The sequence below is a fragment of the Protopterus annectens genome, chromosome 2.part0 (genome assembly GCF_019279795.1).
Source record: "Protopterus annectens isolate FY-2018-M chromosome 2.part0, PAN1.0, whole genome shotgun sequence".
NCBI classification, from domain to species: domain Eukaryota; kingdom Metazoa; phylum Chordata; order Ceratodontiformes; family Protopteridae; genus Protopterus; species Protopterus annectens.
Genome location: NC_056728.1, coordinates 226,065,263 through 226,088,383, shown reverse-complemented (window position 1 = coordinate 226,088,383; position 23,121 = coordinate 226,065,263). Strand labels below are relative to the sequence as shown.

Genomic DNA, 23,121 nt, shown 5'->3' with positions numbered 1-23,121 from the left:
AACTGGAAGCTCTTTTCTATGGGTAAGGATACCATGATGCAAGCAGTAAAAATGTTTTAGTTTTATATACAGGCCAGGCATATTTTATCAACCAGAGAAGTTGTAGATAATAAAGAGTTGAAGGATTTCATCTGGGTGGGGATCAGGGCAAAAGTCAAGTGGGATAAGTTTACCTTTCCAACAGAACAAGGTAGTTTAGGATTCCCTGATTTGAATGGGGTATTTTAGAGCTACACAGTGAAGAATTTTATACAGAACACAAGCAGAAAGCTACAATTCAAAGTGGAAAGAGATGATGATGAAGCAGAGAGCAGAATTCAAAAAATAAGCAGAGATTGTGATTTTGGATGCAGATTCTTAAGGAAAATAACAGTCATTCAGAATGTCATATTCATAAAATAGCAGAACTGCGGTGGTGGTGCTGCGGTAGCGTTGTCGCCTCACAGTAAGATGTTGTCCTCTGTTCGATTCTCAGCTAGAGCGTCTTCTGTATGGAGACATGCGTGAATGGGCGTACCTTCGTTGAAGGTTGTGCGTCAGGGCTGGCAACTCGGCATGTAAAAATCCACTGCCAATCATTAGCGGACCGGAGTTCTGCTGTGGCGACCCCTAACCGGGAAAAGCCGAAACACACAACAACATTCTAAGAACTAAGTCAACACAACAATGGAGAAAGGAGATTCTGTCACTACAGGCAGACTGCAATTAGGGATACAGGGGACAGGCAAAAAGGGTCTGGAATTTACTGGAGGAAACTGGCAAAGAAACCAATGTACTGGAAGGAAATAAGCAGAGGGAGAGAGAGAGAGAGAAAATAGAATGGGGAGAGGCCAAGACGACATCTGGACTGAAGGCTGGAGACTGCCTTCCCTATCACGGAGTGATACCAGAGTACAGGCAAAAAAAAAAAAAAAAAAGGGATAAGGGAATCCTGCGTGAAAGACCTGCACTGGTAGAGTTTGTAGTTGAATCTTGAATAGATGTTGCTGTTAAAAAAGGAATAATTAAATGGGCATATAAAATATTCCATGATAATTGTAGGAATGAATCAGAGGAGGTTAGAAAAGATTGTGAAGAGAGAATGGATAAGCAATTCTCAAAAACAATGGGAGAACATATGTATATCTCCCAAACATGCAATAAAGTCTCAAAGATTTAGGGTTTTTGAATGTGTTTCCATTGGTATTTTTAAACTCCAAGCAGAATCCAAAGATTTTTCCTCAGCTACATAGGTAAATGTTGGAGGTGCGATGGGAAAGGAAGATGTTAGTGGGAACACGTTTTGAGAGTGTAATGATTTGGGCAGACTTTAAAAAAAATTCCCTACAGAGTATGTGCCAGAAATACTGGGCGAGCAAATGGATGTAACTAAGGAAATTATTTTTTGAGCTGCGATACAGGATCTGAATTGCCTATACATAGTAAGGCCTTGTTAAGTTCAATTCTGGTGGCTGCTAAAAAAGCAATTACCAGAAAATGGAAATCAAAATCTAAACCAACCACAATTGAAGTAGTGAATACTGTAACCAAGGTAAGAGAAAGTACAGTTGTGTACACTTACCATAAATGTAGATGTTAAGAGTGTATTCACTGTTGCAGTCATTACATTTGGGTAATCTGCTGGCAGGTTGCCCTCAGTCGGCCTGATTAAAAAAGTCTTGGGTCCTGCATCGGTTGCTGTCCCTTCTTCCATGACGTCAGGTTGTCAGGGGTATAAAACATACAGCCGACGCCATTACATCAGTTTTTCTTGCCCCAGATGTCAGGTGCCCCCAAATGGGAAGCAAATAAAATTAAAAACACAAAAATATACCTCCAACCAAAAGCAAATACACCAAAAAGGCTTTTAAACATAGTAAAAGAAAGAAGAGGTATAGCCAGAGAAAAACAGGGGGCTGGAGGTAGGGTAACCAGGACTGCAAAAGTGAATACACTCGAACATCTACATTTATGGTAAGTGTACACAACTGTACTATGTTCTTCGTGTTTCACTGCTGCAGTCATTACATTTGGGTAGATTCCTAAAGCTATGGTTGGGAGGAGGAATTTATACAGCATTAGGACCAGCTATAAGGCCCTGCAAGACAGCAATGGCAAAGCCAGCTCTGGATTTAGAGAAAATTGGTAAAAGATAATGCTTGGTGAAAGTATGTACAGAACTCCAGATAGCAGCTTCTAGAATATCCCTGGTAGGAACACCTCTGAGAAATGCTGCAGAAGTAGATGCAGCCCTGGTGTAATGAGATCTGATCCCCTGGGGGACAGGTTTTCCATGGTGCTTATAGCAGAAATGAATGCAATGGCTTATCCATTTATAAATGGTTTGTTTTGAAATAGCCTTCCCCTCTGCCCCAGCAGCAAATGCTACTAGCAATTGTTCAGATTTTCTACAAAATTTAGTTCTGTCCAAGTAGAATCTTAGTTGTCTGTGCACGTCCAAGGAATGCAGAATCCGTTCTCCTTTATTCTGTGGATTGGGATAGAAGATTGGCAAATGAATGGACTGATTAAGAGCCACACCGGAAACCACCTTGGGCATGAAGGATGGACTGGTCCTCAGAGATACCCTGTTGGCATGAAAGATGAGGAAAGGCTCCACTGCCATAAGGGCCTGTAATTTAGATACCCTTCTAGCTGAAGTGATTGCTAAAAGGAAGGCTGTTTTCCAAGAAAGTAATTTTAAGTCTGCAGTAGCAGCTGGCTCGAAAGGAGGTAGAGTGAGCTTCTCCAAAACAAAGTTAAGGTCCCAGGCAGGGGTAGGAGCTCTCCTGGGTGGTCTCAGGTTCTTTGCCCCTCTGAGATCCTGCTTAAGCAGGAGATGAGAAAAGAAGGGTGGTTCTGTGTTATAGTGAGCTGAAATAGCCAAAATGTGGATTTTAATAGGGGAAAAAAGACAGGCCCTTGTGAAGCATCTCAGTTAAGTACGGCAAAATCTGATGTAAATTGGGTGCTGCTGTGCTCATCCCTAAAGATTGGTTCCAGGCACAGAATCTTTTCCATTTGTCAGCACAAGATTTTCTAGTACTAGGTCTTCTCGCCTCTAAGATGACATCCATCACAGGTTTGGTGAGGGATGCTAAGGGTGAACTTAAGTGATCAGCCAAGCTGCGAGGTTCAATGTTGGGAGCTGAAGGTGCAGAATTTGATTTGCCTGCTGAGACAGCAAGGAAGGTGAGTGAGGCAGGTGCCAGGGAGATATTTGTGACACACTGTGCAAGAGTGGGTACCAGTGTTGGCGTGGCCAGTCTGGAGCAATCAAAATCATTCTTGGTTTGTCCTGTTTGACTTTTAGCAGAACTTTGGAGAGGAGAGGCAGAGGGGGAAAGTCGTAGACCCATAGGTTTTTCCAGCTGAAGGACACAGCATCCACTTTCCAGGCTTTTTTGTAGAGAATCCTTGTGCAAAATTTGTCCAACTGGTAGGTCTGGGGGGAGGCAAACAGATCTATGTTTGGGATCCCCCATTTGCTTGTCAACACGTTGAAAATTAATGGTTCCAGTTTCCATTCATGTGGGTCCATGAGATTTCTGCTTAGTCCTTCTGCCAGTGTATTCAATTTTCCTGGCAGGAATTGAGCTTGTAGGTGCAGTTGGTAGCTCAAGGCTGTGTTCCGCAATGCCATGGCTAGTCTGCAGAGGGGGCAGGAATGTGTACCCCCCTGCTTGTTTATGTACCACATACAGTGGTGTTGTCAGTCTTTACCATTACTTGTCCTGGAAGAATGTAGTCCTTGAAGGCTGTCAGAGCATTCTGTACAGCTATCATTTCTTTTTGATTGATATGTAGGTGCATTTAATTTGGGTTCCATTTGCCCTGAATGCACTTCCCAGCCAGGTGAGCCCCCCCCCCCCCCATGCATATTCTGATGTGTCTGTAGTTAGGGTTTGGGCGGCAGGGGGTAGTGTGAATGGCAGTCCCTTGTTTTGGTGGCAGGCCTCTGCCCACCATAGGAACTCCAGGCGTAGGCAAGGTATGATAGGAATTATTGTTTCCAGGCTGTGACAATGTTGACTCCATAGACTTTTTAAGTACCACTGAAGTTTCCTCATATGCTGTCTTGCATATGAAATTAGAAGAATGCAGGAGGCCATTAACCCCAAGGCTTGCAGTATTTGTCTTGCAGATAGCAGGGTTTTTGTGGCCACTTGCTTGAAGTAAGTTACCGAATGAATTTGCTTTTCTGGCATGAGGAAACCCATCTGGGCAGTTGTATTCAAACTTGTACCCAGGAATGTAATCTGTTGAGAGGGTACCAGTTGTGATTTCTTTTTGTTTATGGTGTACCCCCCCCCCCCCCCGAGAAGCCTTTTAACAAACGCCAGATGATTTAGAAGAATGGCCTGGTTTTCTGCCTGAATTAGACAATCGTCCAGATATGGATATATTTGAATATTTCTTTGCCTGCAAAATGCAATTACTGGAGTTAGGCACTTTGTGAATACCCTAGGCACAGTAGACAAGCAAAAGGGCAGTGCAGAGAACTGATAATGCAAGTAGCCTGCTTTGAAGCGTAGGTATCTTCTGCAAGATTCCCCGATTGGGATATGCAGGTAAGCTTCTTTTAAATCTAGAGTTGCCAACCAGGCATCTTTGCCTAGCTTAGGAAGTAACTAGTGAAGAGTCAGCATCTTGAATTTTGGAATGTCCAGAAAAGTGTTGAGTAGACAGGTCCAGAATTGGACGCCATGATTTGGAATAGAAACCTTGTCCCTTTTCCTCTTCTGGTACTGGTTGAATAGCCCCCATGTTTAAGTGGGAAAGTACTTGTTTTTGAGCCTCTGCCCACTGATTTGGGGGCAGGTCTGGCCACCCACTTGGTGTTGGCAACGTGTGGCAATGAAATCTGTATCCCTGGGACATTATATTTAAAACCCATTTGTCCTGGGTTATGAGTGCCCAGTTTTTTGCATGAAGAGCAATTTTTCCCCCCAAAAGGGTGGCTAAAAGGTAAGTCCTTGGTAATTTTAAAGGAAAGTCATTGAGATGGTTTACCATAGGGGGGTGTCTTGTTATTTCCAGATTTGGAAGTGGAGCTGCCCCCCCCCCCTCCCCATTGCTTAGTTCTGAGAGTCCCCTGGGATTGAAATCTGGTGCTTTTGGTGTGTCTGGGTTTGGCTTGAGAGGATCTGGAAAGAGCTGGAAAGGACCAATTCTTAGTAGACCAGTGCCTACGAAATCTTGGAGGTTGCACTTGTAAGAAATCTTTTACAGTTTGCATAGATTTCGCTTTATCTTCCATCTTTTTTAGAACTTCTTCAGCCTTACTGCTAAACAGGCGGTCCTGATTTAAAGGAGCATCCAACAATTTTGCTTTAACATGATCAGGCAGAGATTGCTCCTTAAGCCAAGCAGGCCTTCTAAGCACAGACCCAATAACAGCAGACTGCAAGAGGCCTCTAAAGAATCAAAACCACATTGGAAGTTTGTTTTCCAACTTGCTCCGCAGAATGCAGTAAATCCTGTAAAGCTTTACTTTCCACACAGTCAGAAATCATCATTTTACTGTTTAAGCAGTCCAATAATATGCTGTTGATATTTTAACATATGAAATTGGCAGTTTAAAGCCCTGACACCATCTATCCAGCACCCTGGATTCTCTATCAGAAGGGGTAGGATTTTTAGCAGTAGAAGCCTTAAAGCCCATGGGCCCCTGAGAAATGGTTTCTGAATCCGCAACACGATTTTTGAAAAGGAACTTGTGGGACTCAGGAACCCTGTCGTATCTGTCAGGTTTACTAGGAGCCGGAGGCAGGGAATTAGGGGCCATGCTGGATTCTGAAAACACAACATCAACAATGTCTAGAACAGGGGGTATATAGCCAAAGGCCTATGCTGAGGTAGAAGAAGGAAATCCCTAAGCCTCTTTTTTTGATTCAGAAAATCCCTGACTTTCCTAGTGGAAATGCTCCCTTAAGATATGTCCTCAGGGGGGAAGCAGAGGGAATGGAATCCTCTGCATCAGAATCTTCATAAGTAGGGATGGACAAATCCAGGTCATTACAAGAATCAGAAGAAACAGAGTCCTGATCAGAAGATTCATAGTCAAGCTCAGCCCTAGGCATCTTAGAAGAGGGGTTGGTTGACTACCCCTGATTATAGTAATAAGATCTTCAGCCATTTTGATAATTTGTTTTTTAGGCATAGGGGCCTGAACATGTGGCCTGGGCGTCGTTTTTTTAAACATAGATTTAGATTTTGGCCTTAGGTTTGAAAATGGCTTCAGTGTAATATACAAATCTATAGGCCTGCAAAACCCTCAGAAACCGGTGCCTGCACAGCGGCTCCGGACCCATCTAAAGTAGAGACATCCGAAGGTTCCATAATTGAAGCATCTTGCGGCATACTGGACTCCAAATGGGTCTCAGTAGAGGCCTGCGAATCAGAAGTAGTGGGTATCAGGGGCTACGAAAGTGCCTCACTGAGTACCGGCGAACTGTTGACTGGCTTAAAAGTAGCATTGTCGTCAGTTTTGAACCTCGATGGTCTGTCTCTGTTTTTTTCTTTGCGTTTTTTAGGTATTCCAGTAGTCTGACTGCTAACCGATGACATTTCTGGATAATTAAATCGTGAGCCAAAATATTCAGAAGCAAAAATATACAGACGTTTAATAGTGCGTTGATTAGGTACACTGTGGTCAGGGCCTAGGCAAGGAATACAGTACAAATGAAAATCTTTATGAGGTATTTGCTTTCCACAAATAATGCAATTATTAACTTTTACTGACATCGGAAAGGAGCAAGAAAAAAAGTTTTCCCAACGGGGTACTTAGCTTTAAGTTGAAGACTTCGGTTCTTAAACTTGAAAACAAAAATTTCAGGAGTCGGCTGACCAGCACTTGCGAACTGCTTCTGCTTTGGGCACCGCACGGCAAGAAAGGCTGATGTAATGGCATTGGCTGCATGTTTTATACCCCTGATGACCTGACGTCATAGAAGAAGTGACAGCAACCGACACAGGACCCAAGACTTTGTTAATCAGGCCGACTGAGGGCAACCTGCCAGCAGATTACCCAAATGTAATGACTGCAACAGTGAAACACGAAGAACATCTGGAAATGGTTCATAGAGTAGTACTAGGCTAACTGCAGTTGTGGGCCATTTTAAGCCTAGCTAATTACCCATGTGAGAATCAAACCCTGCACCTTGTGTTTGCAAGGTAAACACTAACAATTATGCCAACCTCCCACCCTGAAAAGCCACCCTTCAGGGGGAACCCGGACATGAACTGGGGACCTCTTGATCTGCAGTCAAATGTTCTACCACTGAACTATATCGCCATTCGAAATGGGATCTTTAGAAAAGGTTAAGAGCAAATTACATAGAAAAAAATGGAAATTGTTGGAACAGTACATACAGAAAAAAGTTTTAGAGGAGGAATGAGGTTAAGGGAAGGCAGGAACTGACCAATTTGTGCAATGTTGGATTGATTATATTGTACAAAAGAATATAGGTGATGTATATTGTTTGTAACTGTGAAAAAGTTAATATGGTTTATTTACTTTTGCATAAATGTAAGCTTGCCTATGTCACAAATTATAATTCAGTAAAGTTGTTTAAAGAAGAGAAACATCAACCTGAACATAAAACTATGACTTCTAATGCTTAATTAATTATAATTACATGACTATAATGATACTTACATAATTAAAACATTGCTTTTAATTGGTTAAGCATTAAATACCTGTTTAAGTTTGAAGACTTCAACATTCCGGACATGATAAGCACTTCTTACTGTCTGCTGATTATATGGTGGATATTCGTGGTGGCCTAAAACATTTTAATACAAAGGAAAAAAATTATATGATACCACTCACTCTATTTTTCAATCAGTTTTGAAGTGTCTCTCTTGGGTTTACAGCCTAACTACTCCAGTCACATGACAGACTTTTTTTTAATAAACAAAAAGTCATAAATGTAATAGAAGATCTGTTCAGATGACTTCTTCGAACCTTCTAGTATTTTCCTACTTACCTTTGTATTACGTTTGTATCTGTGTTACTGCACCTGGAAAAAAGGCATACAACATACAGACAGAACTGTAGAATAAGACTTCCAAAAACAACTTTCCCTCAAGCAAAACAAGTCAATCTGAGCCATGTGTGCTAACAGTAATGCTGTACGCCACAGCTCTGGGACAAAATCTGCCTGTAGTGAATACAATTGTTGCTGTAAAGAAAGTCCAGTTTTGTACCTACCATAAATGTAGATGTTCGAGTGTTCACACTGCTGCAGTCATCACACTTGGGTTATCCTGTCGTCAGGCAGTCCCGCAGTCGGCCCGAGTTCCAAAGTCTTGGTCTGGCGTTGGTTGCTGTCGCTTCTTCCCTGACATCAGTGCGCCAGGGGTATACAAGATGCAGCTGACAGCATTTTCTTCAGTTTTTCTTGCCCCAGATGTCAGGTGCCCCCACGTAGGTAGGCAATACATACTGCTAATCAAAAGTATACATATAAAAACAAAAACAATACCTTCAGTTAGTAGCAAATACACCCCAAAGGTTGTATAGGATAGGAAGGTATAGATAAATCCAGCTATTTCACAGGGGATGGAGGGAGGGTACCTGGACTGCAGCAGTGTGAACACTCGAACATCTACATTTATGGTGGGTACAAAACTGTACTATGTTCATCGTGTTACACTGCTGCAGTCATCACACTTGGGTAGAATCCCAAAGCTAAGGTTGGGTGGCTTGTCTATAAAGAGTTAGGATTGGCTATGAGGCCCTGCAGAACTGCAAAGGCAAATCCTGCTCTGGATTTAGAGTAGAGAGGCAGGTGGTAATGCTTAGTAAAGGTGTGCACTGAACTCCAAGTTGCAGCCTCCAAAATTTCCTTGGTAGGTACTCCTCTGAGAAAGACTGTTGAAGTGGTTGTTGCCCTGGTGGAATGTGGTCTGATGTTATTTGGGACTGATTTTCCATGCTGTGTGTAGCAGTACCGAATACAGTGTCCTATCCATTTGGATATAGTCTGCTTTGAGATAGCCTTGCCCTGTGATCCTGCAGCATATGCCACAAACAGTTGCTCGGTTTTCCTGAAAGCTTTTGTTTTGTCCAAAGAGTGCAGAAGTTGTGCATGTCCAAAGAGTGCAGAAGTTTCTCCCCTTTATTCTGTGGGTTTGGATAAACGGTTGGCAAATCGATGGTTTGGTTAAGAGCCAAACTAGATACCACCTTTGGCATAAAGGAAGGGTTTCTCCTTAAAGATACCCTGTCCTGATGAAAAATTGTAAAACGTTCCACTGCCATTAATGCCTGTAGCTCTGAGACTCTTCGTGCTGAAGTTACTACCAGGAGCAGAGCTGTTTTCCATGACAAAAATTTTAGATCGGCTGTGTTGGCTGGCTCAAAAGGTGGTAGGGTCAAGTTTTACCAAAACGAAATTGAGGTCCCAAGTTGGTGTTGGTGCTCTCCGGGGCGGTCTTATGTTTTTAGCCCCTCTAAGGTACTGCTTTAGCAAGGGATGAGAGAATAAAGGAGGCTCCGTGTTGTAATGTGCTGAAATGGCAGAGGCGTGGATCTTAATTGATGAGAAGGATAGGCCTCTGTCTAGCATCTCAGTTAAGTATTGTAAAATCTGAGGAATGTTTGGAACAAGAGGGTCAAGGCTTTGAGCCTGGTTCCAGGCTCAGAATCTCTTCCATTTTTCTGAGTAAGCTTTCCTGGTGCTAGGCCTACTGGCCTCCAAAATGACATCCATAACAGCTTTAGAGACAGGTGCTGCCTGTTTGGCTAATGTATCTGTCATGCAGCCAGGTTTAGGGTTTTGAGTTTACTGTGCAGGATCTGATTGTTTTGTTGAGTTAGGTGTGGAATTTGAGGCAAAATCCATGGTGGGCCCTGAGCAAAGTTCCTTAAGATAGGGTACCAGTGCTGGCGTGGCCAGTCTGGAGCAATCAGGATCATTTGTGGTTTTTCTTGTCTGGCTTTTAGGAGTACCTTTGAAAGGACAGGCAGTGGTGGGAAGGCATAAACTTTTAGGTTTTTTCAGCTGAACAGAAGAGCATCCACTTTCCATGCTTGTTTGTGAAAAGTCCTTGTGCAGAATTTTTGTAGTTGGCAATTCAGTGGGGAGGCAAAAAGATCTATGTCTGGGCATCCCCATTTTTGCGTTACCATGCTGAAGATCTGCGGATTCAATTTCCATTCGTGAGGGTCCATGATATTTCTGCTTAGATCGTCTGCCAGAGTATTCTTTTTTCCTGGCAGGAATTGTGCTTGCAGGTGAACTTGGTACATTAGAGCTGTGCTCCACAAGGTCATGGCTTGCCTGCATAGGGGATAAGAATGAGTGCCCCCTTGCTTGTTTATGTACCACATTACTGTAGTGTTGTCTGTCTTTAGTAATAGTTGTCCTGGATGTAGAAGGTCCTTGAAAGCTGTTAAGGCATTTTGAACAGCCGACATCTCTTTTTGATTGATGTGAAGATGCATCTGGTCTGTGGTCCACTTGCCTGAATGCAATTTCCTGCCATGTGTGCTCCCCAGGCGCAATCCGAAGCATCTGTTACAGTTTGCCTGGCTGTGGGTTGGGTAAAAGGCTGACCCTTGTTTAGATGACATGCCTGTGCCCACCATCGAAACTCCTGTTGTAGGCAGGGAATCATTGGTATTACTGCTTCTAAACTGTGAGAGTGTTGAGTCCAAACACTTTTTAGGTACCATTGCAATTTCCTCATATGCAGTAAGGCATATGGTATTAGAAGTATGCAGGATGCCATGAGTCACAGGGCCTGCAGAATTTTTCTTGTAGGGAAATGGGACTTTTTTGCCAGTAATTGAAAATATTGAGTTAGTTGAACTTGTCTGGCGTGAGGTAAGCCATCTGGGCCGCTGTATTTAAGCTGGCACCCAGGAATGTAATCTGTTGCGAGGGCACTAGTTCTGACTTCTTTTCGTTTACTGTGTATCCTAGAGAAATTAGCAACCTTTTTACGAATGCCAGATGCTGTAGAAGAATGTCCTTTGTCTCTGCTTGAAAGAGGAAGTCGTCCAGGTATGGGTGTATTTGAATTCCTTTTTGTCTGCAAAATGCAATTACTGGTGCCAGGCACTTTGTGAAGACCCTGGGCGCAGTAAATAAGCCAAAGGGCAGTGCAGAGAATTGGTAGTGCATTGTACCAGCTTTGAATCTGAGGTATTTTCTGTAATTTTGTCTGATAGGGACATGCAGGTATGCCTCTTTGAGGTCCAGAGTAACAAGCCAAGCCTTCTTGCCCAGCATGGGTAGAAGCTGCTGTAGTGTCAACATTTTGAATTTCGGAACATCCAGGTAAGTATTCAGAATTGAAAGGTCTAGTATGGGCCTCCAGGCCTTGTCCTTTCTGGGGACCAGGAAGAGCCTTGAGTAAAAAATCGTTGTCCTTGCTCCTGTTGTGGTACTTTTTGAATAGCTCTCATGTCCATGAGGGCTGAAAATTTGTTTTTGTGCCTCTGCCCATTGACTTTGTGGCAGGTCTGGCATTCCTTTTAGCCTTGGTAAAGTATGAAAGTGGAATCCGTAGCCTTGAGACACAATATTCAGAACCCATTTGTCTTGAGTGATTGTTTGCCAGTTTTGAGAAAAAAGTGCTAGTTTTCCCCCTAAGGGGGCTTCCAAAAGGAACGTGCTTGGCATAAGAAGAGGAAAGTCATTGTGACTTGTTTCCTGTAAGGTTGAGACTTGTCCTCATCTCCTTTTGGGGTTGAGGTGCCCCACTGTTGTTGTCTGTTTGAGCCTTGGGGTTGAGATAGTACAGTTTTGTACCTACCATAAATGTAGATGTCCGATAGGTATGCATCTGCAGTCATCACATATGGGTTGTCCTGCCTCAGGCAGCCCTTCGGTCGGCCAGATTCCAAAGTCTGGGTCCGGCGTCGGCTGATGTCGCCCCTTCCTCGACGTCAGAGCGCCTGAGGTAAAAAGCGTCAGCCGACGCCATCTTCCTCAGTTTTTCTTGCCCCAGATGCCAGGTGCCCTCTAAGGAAGGCTATATTTGGAGAAATGCAATAAATTCCAAACATGCACAAAAATATATACATATATAAAAACAAATACACCATAATAGATAACCCCAGCTAGCTATGAGAGGGGAATGTACCCAAGAAATACCACAGCTAGCTATGAGAGGGGAATGTACCCAAGAAATACCACAGAGAGGAAGGAGGGAGGGTAAACCTGACTGCAGATGCATACCTATCGGACATCTACATTTATGGTAGGTACAAAACTGTACTATGTCCTTCAAGGATGCATCTGCAGTCATCACATATGGGTAGAATACAATAGCCAATCTGGGGGTGGAGGATCTATGTAAAGGATGGTGTAGCTAAAATGCCCTGCAGGACTGCCGTAGCAAAGCCTGCTCTGGATCTGGAATATAAAGGTAAGTTGTAATGCTTGGAAAATGTATGCACGGAGCTCCATGTAGCAGCTTCTAAAATGTCCTTGGTAGCCACCCCTCTTAAGAAGGCTGTGGAGGTGGCTGTGGCTCTGGTCGAATGAGGCCTAATGTTAGCTGGCACAGTTTTTCCATGAAAGGAGTAACAGAAACGAATGCAATTCCCTATCCATTTTGAAATTGTCTGTTTTGAAATTGCTTTTCCTTGTGCACCAGCAGCATATGCTACAAACAACTGGTCAGTTTTTCTGTAATTTTTTGTTCTGTCCAAGTAGTAGCGCAACTGTCTGTGTATGTCCAGGGTGTGCAGAAGCTTTTCCCCTTTGTTTTGTGGATTTGGAAAGAAGGTAGGCAGGTGAATAGCTTGGTTTAATGAGACCCTATATACCACCTTTGGCATAAATGAAGGATTGGTTCTCAATGAGACTCTGTCTTGATGAAAAATAAGAAATGGCTGTACTGCCATGAGGGCCTGTAACTCAGATACTCTTCTTGCTGAGGTTATGGCCAGAAGGAAGGCAGTCTTCAAGAGAGGAACTGTAGTTCTGCAGATGCTGCTGGTTCAAAGGGAGGCAGTGTTAGTTTTTCCAACACGGTTAAGGTCCCAAGTAGGCAGTGGTGGTTTCCTTGGAGGATTGATGTTCTTAATTCCTCTTAGAAACTGTCTTAGCAGAGGATGAGAGAAGACCGGTGGATCAGTATTGTACTCTGCTGAAATTGCTGAAGCATGAATTTTAATGGAAGAGTAAGACAGGCCATTGTGGAGCATTTCTGCTAAATATTCCAGGATATGTGCCATGTTCATAACTGTTGCATCTAGGCCCTTTGAGGTGCTCCAGGTGTGAAATCTTTTCCATTTTGCTGAGTATGTCTTTCTTGTGGAAGGCCTGCGAGCTTCCATGATGATATCCTTCACTCTCTTGGATAGCTTATCCTGGTGATGAGTCAAGGTATTTTCCAGGCAGCTAGCTGTAATGTTTTCAGGTTGGAATGCAGAGTTTTGTAATTGTGCTGTGTCAGGAGAAGCGGCCATTGTGGCAGAAGCCATGGTTTTGTCCGTGACGTGCTCTTTAGCAATGGGTACCAGTGCTGTCTTGGCCAGTCCGGAGCCATCAGAATCACTCTTGGCTGCTCTGCCCTGATCTTCAGTAAGACCTTGGTCATTAATGGAAGAGGTGGGAATGCATACACTGTTAGAGCTCTCCAGCTGAAAGAGAGGGCGTCCACTTTCCATGCTTGTGGGTGGTATGTCCTTGTGCAGAATTTGTCCAGCTGATGATTGTGTGGGGAGGCAAAGAGGTCTATGTCCGGTCTCCCCCATGATTGCGTTATCTGATGGAAGATGTCTGGGTGCAGCATCCATTCGTGTGCATCCATGATGTTACTGCTTAAGCTGTCCGCCAGTATATTGTCCTTTCCTGGTACAAACTGGGATTGCAGCTGTATATTAAGAGTCAAGGAAAGTTCCCATAGATTCATTGCCAGTCTGGAAAGAGGGTAGGAATGGGTGCCTCCTTGCTTGTTTATGTACCACATAACTGTAGTGTTGTCTGTCCTTATTAGCAGGTGGCCTTGATGTAGAAATAACTTGAAGGCCTCGATTGCATGTATCACTGCCAGCATTTCCTTTTGGTTTATGTGCATGCATAGCTCTTTTTGTGACCATAGTCCTTGAATGCATCTTCCTTCCATGTGCGCTCCCCATCCGTGGTCTGAAGCGTCCGTTGTAATGGTTTGGCTGGCTATTGGTTTGCTGAAAGGCAAACCCCTGTTTGACTGGCTTGCTTGAGCCCACCACAGAAATTCCCTTTGAAGGCATGGGATGAGTGGTATCAAAGTTTCCAAGCTGTGACTGTGCTGAGTCCATAAACTCCTTAGGTACCATTGGAGTTTCCTCATGTAGCCTTGCTTGAGGAATCAGAAGAATGCAAGAAGCCATGTAACCTAGGGCCTGCAGGATTTTCCTTGCAGTCAGCTGAGTTTGTCTTGACAGGTTTTTGAAGTAATTCGGTAGTTGGTTTTGTTTTTCTTCTGTGAGGAAAGCCATTTGGGTGGTTCTGTCTAGATCCGCACCCAGAAAAGTTATTCTTTGGGATGGTACAAGTCTTGACTTGTGAATGTTGACTGTATATCCCAAGGCCTGAAGAAGATAGATGGCATAATTCAAGTGTTTTACCAAAATTTGTTGGCTGTCCGCTTGTAGAAGGCAGTCGTCCAGATACGGGTATATTTGCATCCCCTGAAGTCTGCAGTGTGCAATTACTGATGCCAGGCATTTCGTGAATACTCTGGGTGGAGTAGATAAGCCAAAGGGCAATGCTGAGAATTGATAATGCTCTGAACCTGCAAGAAATCTGAGGTGTCTTCTGCAGCTTTGTCTGATAGGGACATGCAGGTATGCCTCCTTGAGGTCCAGAGTTACCAGCCAAGACCCCTTGCCCAGCATGGGAAGGAGTTGCTGTAGAGTCAGCATTTTGTATTTTGGCACAATGAGATAAGTATTTAGTGAGGACAAGTCGAGAATAGGCCTCCATTGCTTTTCTTTTCTTGGAACAAGGAAGAGTCTGGAATAAAATCCTTGGCCTTGTTCTGCGAGAGGAACCTTTTCTATTGCTTTCATTTTCATTAAGTTGGAGATTTGTTTCAAAGCCTCTGCCCTTTGATTTGGTGGCAGGTCTGGCATGCCTTTTCTTTTCGGTAATGTGTGGAAATGGAACCTGTATCCTTTGTCTATTATTTGTAGTGTCCATTTGTCCCTTGTAATAATGTGCCAATTTTCTGAAAATAAGGAAAGCTTTCCGCCCAAAGGTGCTTCCAATTGAGCCCTGGTTGGCGGTGTCAAAGTAAAGTCATTGAGTCTGTCCTTGTGCAGCAGTTGTAGGCCCCGCACTACCTCTCTGGTTGGGATGCTGCCACTGACGTCCTCTGTAGGAGCCTCTAGCTTGCCCTCTACCTCTGGCACGCCTGTTCTTGCCTCTCAGAAATCTGTCTGTGTCTGGAAAGGACCAGTTCTTGGAAGGCCAATTTCTGCTGAATCTAGGTGGTTGGACTTGCATAAAATCTTTGACTGTTTGTACAGATTTTGCCTTTTCTTCAAATTTCTTTAAGACCTCCTGAGCAGTGGAGCCAAATAACTTTTGCTTTTCCAGTGGAGCATCCAGAAGCTTTGCTTTAACATGGTCTGGCAGAGATTGTTCCTTCAGCCAAGCATGCCTACATATGACTGCACCTGTCATAGCTGACCTACATGAAGCTTCCAATGCATCATAACCACACTGCAAGAAATGGTTGCTAACCTGTTGAGAGTTATGTACCAGATCCTGAAGTGATGTGCGATCTAGGGGTTCAGGTGAAGACAGCTTTTTATGCAATTCATCTAACAAATATTCTTGGTACTGTATCATATGAAATTGACAGTTTAAAGCCCTCATAGAAAGAGTAGCAGAAGTATACACTTTTTTACCCCATCACTCTAAAGCCCTGGACTCCCTTTCAGAGGGGAGTGGATTTTTTGTAGTGACAGCTGCAACCCCTTTAGGGCCCTGGGAGATAGTTTCTGGATCAGCAGAGTGGGCCTTGTAAAGGAAAAGGTGTGATTCCGGGACCCTGTAGTACCTATCGGGTTTGGCAGGAGCCGGAGGGAGTGTGTCAGGGGTTGTGCTAGATTCAGAGTACACATCATCAATGACATTCAAAACAGGGGGAATAGCCAAAGGTCTATGTTGAGGCAAATGCAAGAAGGTCCTTAATCTCTTCCTGGAATCAGAGAATTCCTGGCCCTGCCATTGGAAATGCTCCCTCAGTGTGCAGAGTTTCCCCAAAAGACAGTTCTTCAGGAGGGAGCGCCGAAGGGATAGATTCCTCTGCATCTGAATCCTCGTAGGCCGGGAAAGCCTCCTCCTGGTAGTCCGAGAGAGCAGAACCATCAGAGGCCTCATCTGAGGAGAGGGGATCAAAGGGCTCAACCCTGGGCCTTTTTTCTGTAGGAGGTTGAGAGCCCCTGTCCGGATGAGGCTGAGAGCCCCTAATTAATGAAATAAGGTCCTCTGCTAGACTAAGGATCTGAGAACCTGTAGTGGGTCCCTGGGAGGCATAGATTTTGAGTGTTTAGCAGCTTTAGCCCTAGGGAATGCCTTAATAGACATGGATGCAGGAGGCCTGGCTGCACCACGTGCTGGTGTAGTTTTGTCTAAGGGAATGGTGTCGGAAGGTTCCTGGACACCAGATTCCAATGGAGATTCAACAACCGATACAGTAATGGCCTCCGGGGCCGAGGTTGTCGGTTGTACGGTTTCGGTGGACGGTAGTACCAAGGACTCTGTTTCAGCAGAGACCGAGACACTCGCGGTAGGCCTGGCCGTGGTTTCAGCCGAAACCATGGACCGCATGTGTCGGTCCTTGTCCTTCCATTTCTGTATTAAATGTGTAGTCGGAGTCTCTGACGGCATTTTGTAAGCAAAACTAGCCTCAAAAAATTCCTCTGCAAACTCCGACTGATGTCTTAGAGTGCATCGGTTGAAGGAAGCACAGGCGGAACAGGCCGAGACGTCGTGGTCTGGGCCTAGGCAAGGTAGGCAGTAAGAGTGGAAATCCTTATGAGGTATTTGTTTCCCACAAGTTAAGCAATTATTAATTTTATCTGACATCGGCTGAGGCAAGAAAGAGTCCCCAATGGGGTACTTAGCTTTTGAAGTCTTCGGTTTAGTTGAATTACAGGAGCTGGCCAACCGGCACTTGCGAACTGCTTCTGCTTCGGGCACCACGCGGCAAGAAAGACTGGGGAAGATGTCGTCGGCTGACGCTTTTATACCCCAGGCGCTCTGACGTCGGGGAAGGGGCGACATCAGCAGACGCCAGACCCAGACCTTGGAATCCAGCTGACGCCAGACCCAGACTTTGGAATCCGGCCGACCGAAGGGCTGCCTGAGGCAGGACAACCCATATGTGATGACTGCAGATGCATCCTTGAAGGACATCTGCCTCTGTGTGGCCTGTCTGACAGTGGAAAGGACCAATTCTTTGTTGGCCAATTTCTGCTAAAGCAAGGTGGCTGTACCTGTAAGCAATCCTTGACTGTTTGCATAGATTTAGCTTTATCCTCCATTTTCTTTAACACCGTTTCTGCCTTAACACCAAACAAAGTATCATGCTGTAAAGGAGCATCCAATAATTTTGCCTTAACATGATCAGGTAAACTCTGTTCTTTTAACCAAGCATGTCTTCGAATAACAAAACCTGTAACTGCGGCTCTACAAGAGGCCTCTAAAGAATCAAATCCACGTTGCAGAGCATGTTTTCCCACCTGTTCAACTGCATGCAATAAATCCTGCATTTCTTTACAATCAGGAGCTTCTGAGCTTGCAAGCATTTTCTGTTTTAACTGAGCCATTAAATATTGTTGATACTTAAGCATGCGAAACTGGCAATTTAAAGCTCTTACTGCTAAAGTTGCAGACGTGTATACTTTCTTCCCCCATCTATCCAAAGCTCCGGAATCTCTGTCAGAGGGTACTGGATTTTTTGCAATGGAAGCCTTAACCCCTTTTGGACCCTGGGAAATAGTTTCTGGATCATCAGCAGAAGGGTTTTTGTAAAGAAACTTGTGATAGTCAGGGACTCTATAATACCTATCTGGCTTGGCTGGAGCAGGGGGGAAAAGAGTCAGGAGATAGGCTGGATTCAGAGAACACATCATTCACAATATCTAGCACAGGTGTAATAGCCAGGGGCCTGTGCTGAGGCAATAAGAGGAAATCCCTGAGCCTTTGCTTGGATTCTGAGTAATCCTGACTTTCCCAATGGAAATGCTCCCTCATGGTATGTAAAGTTTCCCCAAAAGAATAATCCTCAGGAGGAGAGGCTGAAGGGATAGATTCTTCAGCATCAGAGTCCTCATAGGGGGGTAGAGAGTATCCCTGGTCTGAAGAGGAATCAGAGGAAATGGAAACATGATCAGAGGAGTCATAGTCTGTATCCTGCCTAGGCCTTTTCTCAGGAGGGGGATGGGAACCCCTGATTAGAGTAATGAGGTCCGGCCATTTTAAGCATCTGTTTCTTAGGTATGGAGGACTGTCCAGAAGAATGCTGTACTTGTTTCTTTGTCTTGGCTGTTATTTTAATGGTAAGCTGTGAATGTCTGAAAACACCCTCAGAAGCCAATGCCTGCTCAGCGGCTCTGGACCCATCTGAGGGATAAGTTTCTGTAAGCCCAATACCTTGAGTTTCCAGAGGCCTAGCTGTCTCCACGTGGGAGTCTGAAGTGGCCTGTGGCTCTGAGGTAGCGGGTGTCAGGGGCTGTGAAAGCGCCTCACTGAGAACTGGCGACTGGCCTAGAAGAGGTTTTGTCGTCGGTTTTGGACCTCGGATGCCTGCCTTTTATCCTTGTCTTTGCGTTTTTTCGGTATTGAGGTCGTCGGGTGATCCGACGGCATAGTATAATTGAACCTTTGCCCAAAGTAGTGTAAAGCAAAATCAAAACGTCTTTTTATAGTGCGGTTTGTTAAATCTAGCACAAAACAGACAACTAGTGACGTTGTGATCAGGGCCTAGGCATGGAATACAGTAAAAGTGGAAGTCCTTATGAGGTATTTGCTTCCCACAAGAAATACAATTAACTTTTTCTGACATCGGTCTGAAGCAAGAAAAAAGTTTCCCCAACTGGGTACTTAGCTTTATTGAAGACTTCGGATCTGAAATTCGACTTAGAAAATCTCAGGAGTCGGCCGACCGGCACTTGCAAACTGCTTCTGCTTCGGGCACCGCGCGGCAAGAAAGACTGAAGAAAATGGCATCGGCTGCATCTTATATACCCCTGGCACACTGCCGTCAGGGAAGAAGCGACAGCAACTGACGCCGGACCAAGACTTTGGAACTCGGGTCGACTGCGGGACCGCCTGATGGCAGGATAACCCAAGTGTGATGACTGCAGCAGTGTAACACGATGAACATCAACCATGGTCAAAACAGTAGTGGACTGGGACTTGCTCCTTCACTAGTCCATCTGGTGACTGCTTTACATTGTTTGGATAGCTTTACTTCATTTATTTTTTTTTTATTCTATGCCACTTGTTAACCAGGGCTATCTGACTAAGATGAAATAGCCTCTTTTTAGCAGACGCCTAGGGACAAAAGCGCCATTACACAATAAATACAATGCAAAGATTAGAAAGTTAAAAAGACAACAAAAGGTAAACAGTAGTGGTATACAAAAGATATACATAAATTAAACAATACACAATAAAAAGATACTGACAAATGGGATAGTTTAGAATACATGATGAAAGTGAAAGGAGGAAAATAATATCATTCGCATACATACAGCAGTAGTAACATAGAAAAGAAAGAGTGCAACGTGGAATGAAGTTGTCAGAAAAATGAAAATTCACCACATGAACCAAACTATATAGCAGCCTCGAGAAGAAAGATGAATGCACACATCAATCTGCACACATCAATCTTCACAAGAAGTCAACTGACCTAGCCACTGTTTCTGAAGGATGTACTGAAGGGCTCTGAGAAGTGGGAACCTTTTTAAGTGCCAGTGTAGAAAGCAATGTGCCAGGCTTACGTGTCTCCAACTAGAAACTCCAGTCCCTAAAAAAGTGCAGCACTCAAAGAGTATTCTGTGTACCAACATTAAAATCAGGCTATCAAATGAGGTCTAAGCAGCTTTAGTAGCTATCCTAAATTTTTAATAAACGACACCTCCCTATTGGAAGGACCTGAAGAACTCTGCAGTATTGTCTTTGGGGAGGGGGCTCAGTCTAATAACCAATCCCCCTTCTGCCTTAATGCCTCCAGGTCTTCATCAAACTTACAGTTGTCTGGGAAGGATTCTAGGGAATTCAGTGTCCTCCTTGCTGGCATCAAGTCAGCTGTTGGGGATTCTGTAGAGATCATCTTTTTATTCCTCTTACATCAGTCCTTAGTATGCACAGTGGGTGGGGTAACCTCAATAAATACACCCTTCTGTAAGATGAAAGGGTGGAAGGAACTGCCTGAAGAGCTTGCAGTCCACTGCCCTGCTAAGAATGTGGGATTGAATGCTAGCAAAACAGAAAAACAGAAGACAAGAACAACACTTTGGTCTTTCACATACCACTCACCTATCCTCTTATCAATCCTTGACAGAAAAATCATTCTCTATCCCACAGCCCAAACATCTGCTTAGCCTCATTCCACTCTATTACACAGTTATGTATTTATTCCCAATACCTTGATCCCTTTACCAATTCCATCCTGGTAACTCCAGCCCTCTCTTGCCCAATTTCTATACTCCTGCTTGAAAATCATATCTAGGGTAAAATTCCCTTTCCCCATTCCTGCACAGGTTTAGTTCTTAAAATATTTTGTTATTTTATGAATATAATATTCTGTATGGTTGCTCTTATTAAGGACCTTCATCCAAATTCCTAACCTCTCTCTAACTGCTTGACTCTTCTCACCCTCCCACTTTTCAATATCATCATTTTCCACTCTGATTTATAACCTTCTCCTTGAATCATGTACAGTTCTAAAGCACTCCCTCAAGTCAGGTAACCCTAAGCTGTCTTGTCCTGTGGGGAGAATCCGCTAATTCCACTTAATTCTCCCTCACTTCACCTCTAAAATACATTCTTGCAGCTCTTTATCAATTACTGTCCAGTTCTCCACCCCCCCCACCCCTCGGGTAGATAAAAATGACTGAAATGTATATAAAAACTGAAGGGAATAAACATTATTACTCTTGTAGCTTAATATCCATCTCCATAATCAAGAGCTTCCAGTGACTTTTTGCATTATCTATTGTTAGTTTCATTACACATCCTCAGATGCCACAACAGAACTGTTTTAAACAACACATACAGGTAAGTATATCATCTTATTATGTCCCTTAAGTATGGCTACTGCTAAACAAAGTTATGCTAGGTTATATAGTTTACTATGATAGTTTTACCTTCATTTATTTTAGACCCTGAAAACTCTCAATATGCTCCATAATGTCAAAACGTCCATTTCAGGATTTATCAAGCACAAATAACATATGTAAACAAAGCAGATTCTGACCATCATGCAAATCAAAAAGCATTCTACAGCTATGTCAGAAATCTTAATGGCGACACTCAGATCTGCTCAAAGCTACAGCACAATGGCACTAGATATACAGAATCAACTGATATTGCCAACATCCTGGCAGATAGGTTCAGTGCAAACTTCATCCCCCCTCACCCCCCAAAGGGCCCATCATTTTACAGAAAGAATGCAAAGCCCCTGTAATCACGGCTGCACATGTAAAGACCACACTCTTCACACAGCATCCATGGGACCTGACAGCATACCAAGTTGCATTCTGCACGAACTACAGAATAAACTGGCACTCCACCCAAGTTCCGTGTTCAATCATAGCCTCACTTCAGGCTTTGTGCCTACTGAATGGCGCACAGAGACTGTTATCCCACGCCACAAAGGGGGAGCCACCACGGACCCCAGGAACTACCACCCCATTAGCCTGACAAGCCTGGTCTGCAAGGACATAGAACGTAACATCTTGGAGCTTATAAACAAGGACATAGGTAACCTCCAAACTCTGGACCCCACTCAGTTTGGGTTTGTACAAAGTAGGTCATGTCTGCTAAACCTGACTGACTTCTTTGAAGCAGTCACCTGAGTCGTAGACGAGGGTAAGGTGGTACACACAGCCAATCTTGACCTCGCCAAGGCTTTAGACACCATCCCCCACTCTAGAATTATAGATTAACTCACTAGACTGGGCATAAAACCCTGCGTCACAAGATGGGTGACCAACTGGTTCACTGACAGAACCCACAAAGTGAAAGTAGCAGACTCAAAATCCAACTTCAGACCAGTGACAAATGGAGTACCACAGGGCTCAGCCCTGGGTTCTCTCCTGTTTGGCATCTACTTCTCAGAAGTCCAGGTTAATACAGCAGGTCTTTGGGTAATGAAGTTCGCAGATGACTGCAAACTAGGCGCCATAATAGAATCGCCTAATGATGTGGACATTCTATAAAGGGGCCTCACTGAAACTGATGCATGGTGTCACAGTCATGGCCTCAAGCTCAATGCCAAGAAGTGCACTGTAGTCCCCTTTGGGAAAAACACTGTACCTATGAAATACCACACAGCTGGTAGCCAACTAATCACAAAAAGTGTGATAAGAGACCTTGGCACACATATGAAGAGTAGTCTCGCCTTTGATAATCACATCACTACAGAAATCAGGAAATCCTTCTACGTGGCACAGCTCTCCACACAGGGGTTCACCTCAAGAAAAAAAAAAAAAAAGAGTACAATGCCCTGTTTGGCATGTACCACGGAAGAGATCTACAACAACTAAAAAGGCCATAGAGAAACCTCACAAAGGATTACCAGCTTCAAACAAATGCCATACTCAGACAGTCTCAAAAAACTCCAGCTTTACTCACTCGCCTACTCAGAGGCAACCTCTGCCTAATATACAAAGCCATGTCAAACCAAGATCTGCTGGACATGCTACACGTAAAGAAACCCCAATCCCTCTGAGCCACACACTCGAGGGACCTAAACCTTGCCACCACAATAAACAGAACATGCTGGATGGACAGATTCCTGCCCAAGTGACTTCCCATGCTCTGGAACAGACTACCCATTCATGTCAAGCAAAGCTCCTCATTAGCCTTCTAAGAAAAATCTCGACACTTGGATGGGAATTAGGAAATTCACCCCAGGGATCACTTCTGTGGCACAGGGCTGAGAGAACCAGGA

The 23,121-nt window shown here is 44.1% G+C and overlaps 1 protein-coding gene across 1 annotated transcript in view; it reads right to left on the bottom strand.

Annotated features, from left to right (window-relative positions):
* DBR1 (debranching RNA lariats 1) overlaps nt 1-23,121 on the bottom strand; it is a 585,557-nt gene that overhangs the window by 281,058 nt on the left and 281,378 nt on the right. The window contains exon 8 of the mRNA XM_044060681.1: nt 7,681-7,766. Coding sequence (XP_043916616.1) covers nt 7,681-7,766 — 86 coding nt within the window. The remainder of the gene's footprint in view (nt 1-7,680; nt 7,767-23,121) is intronic.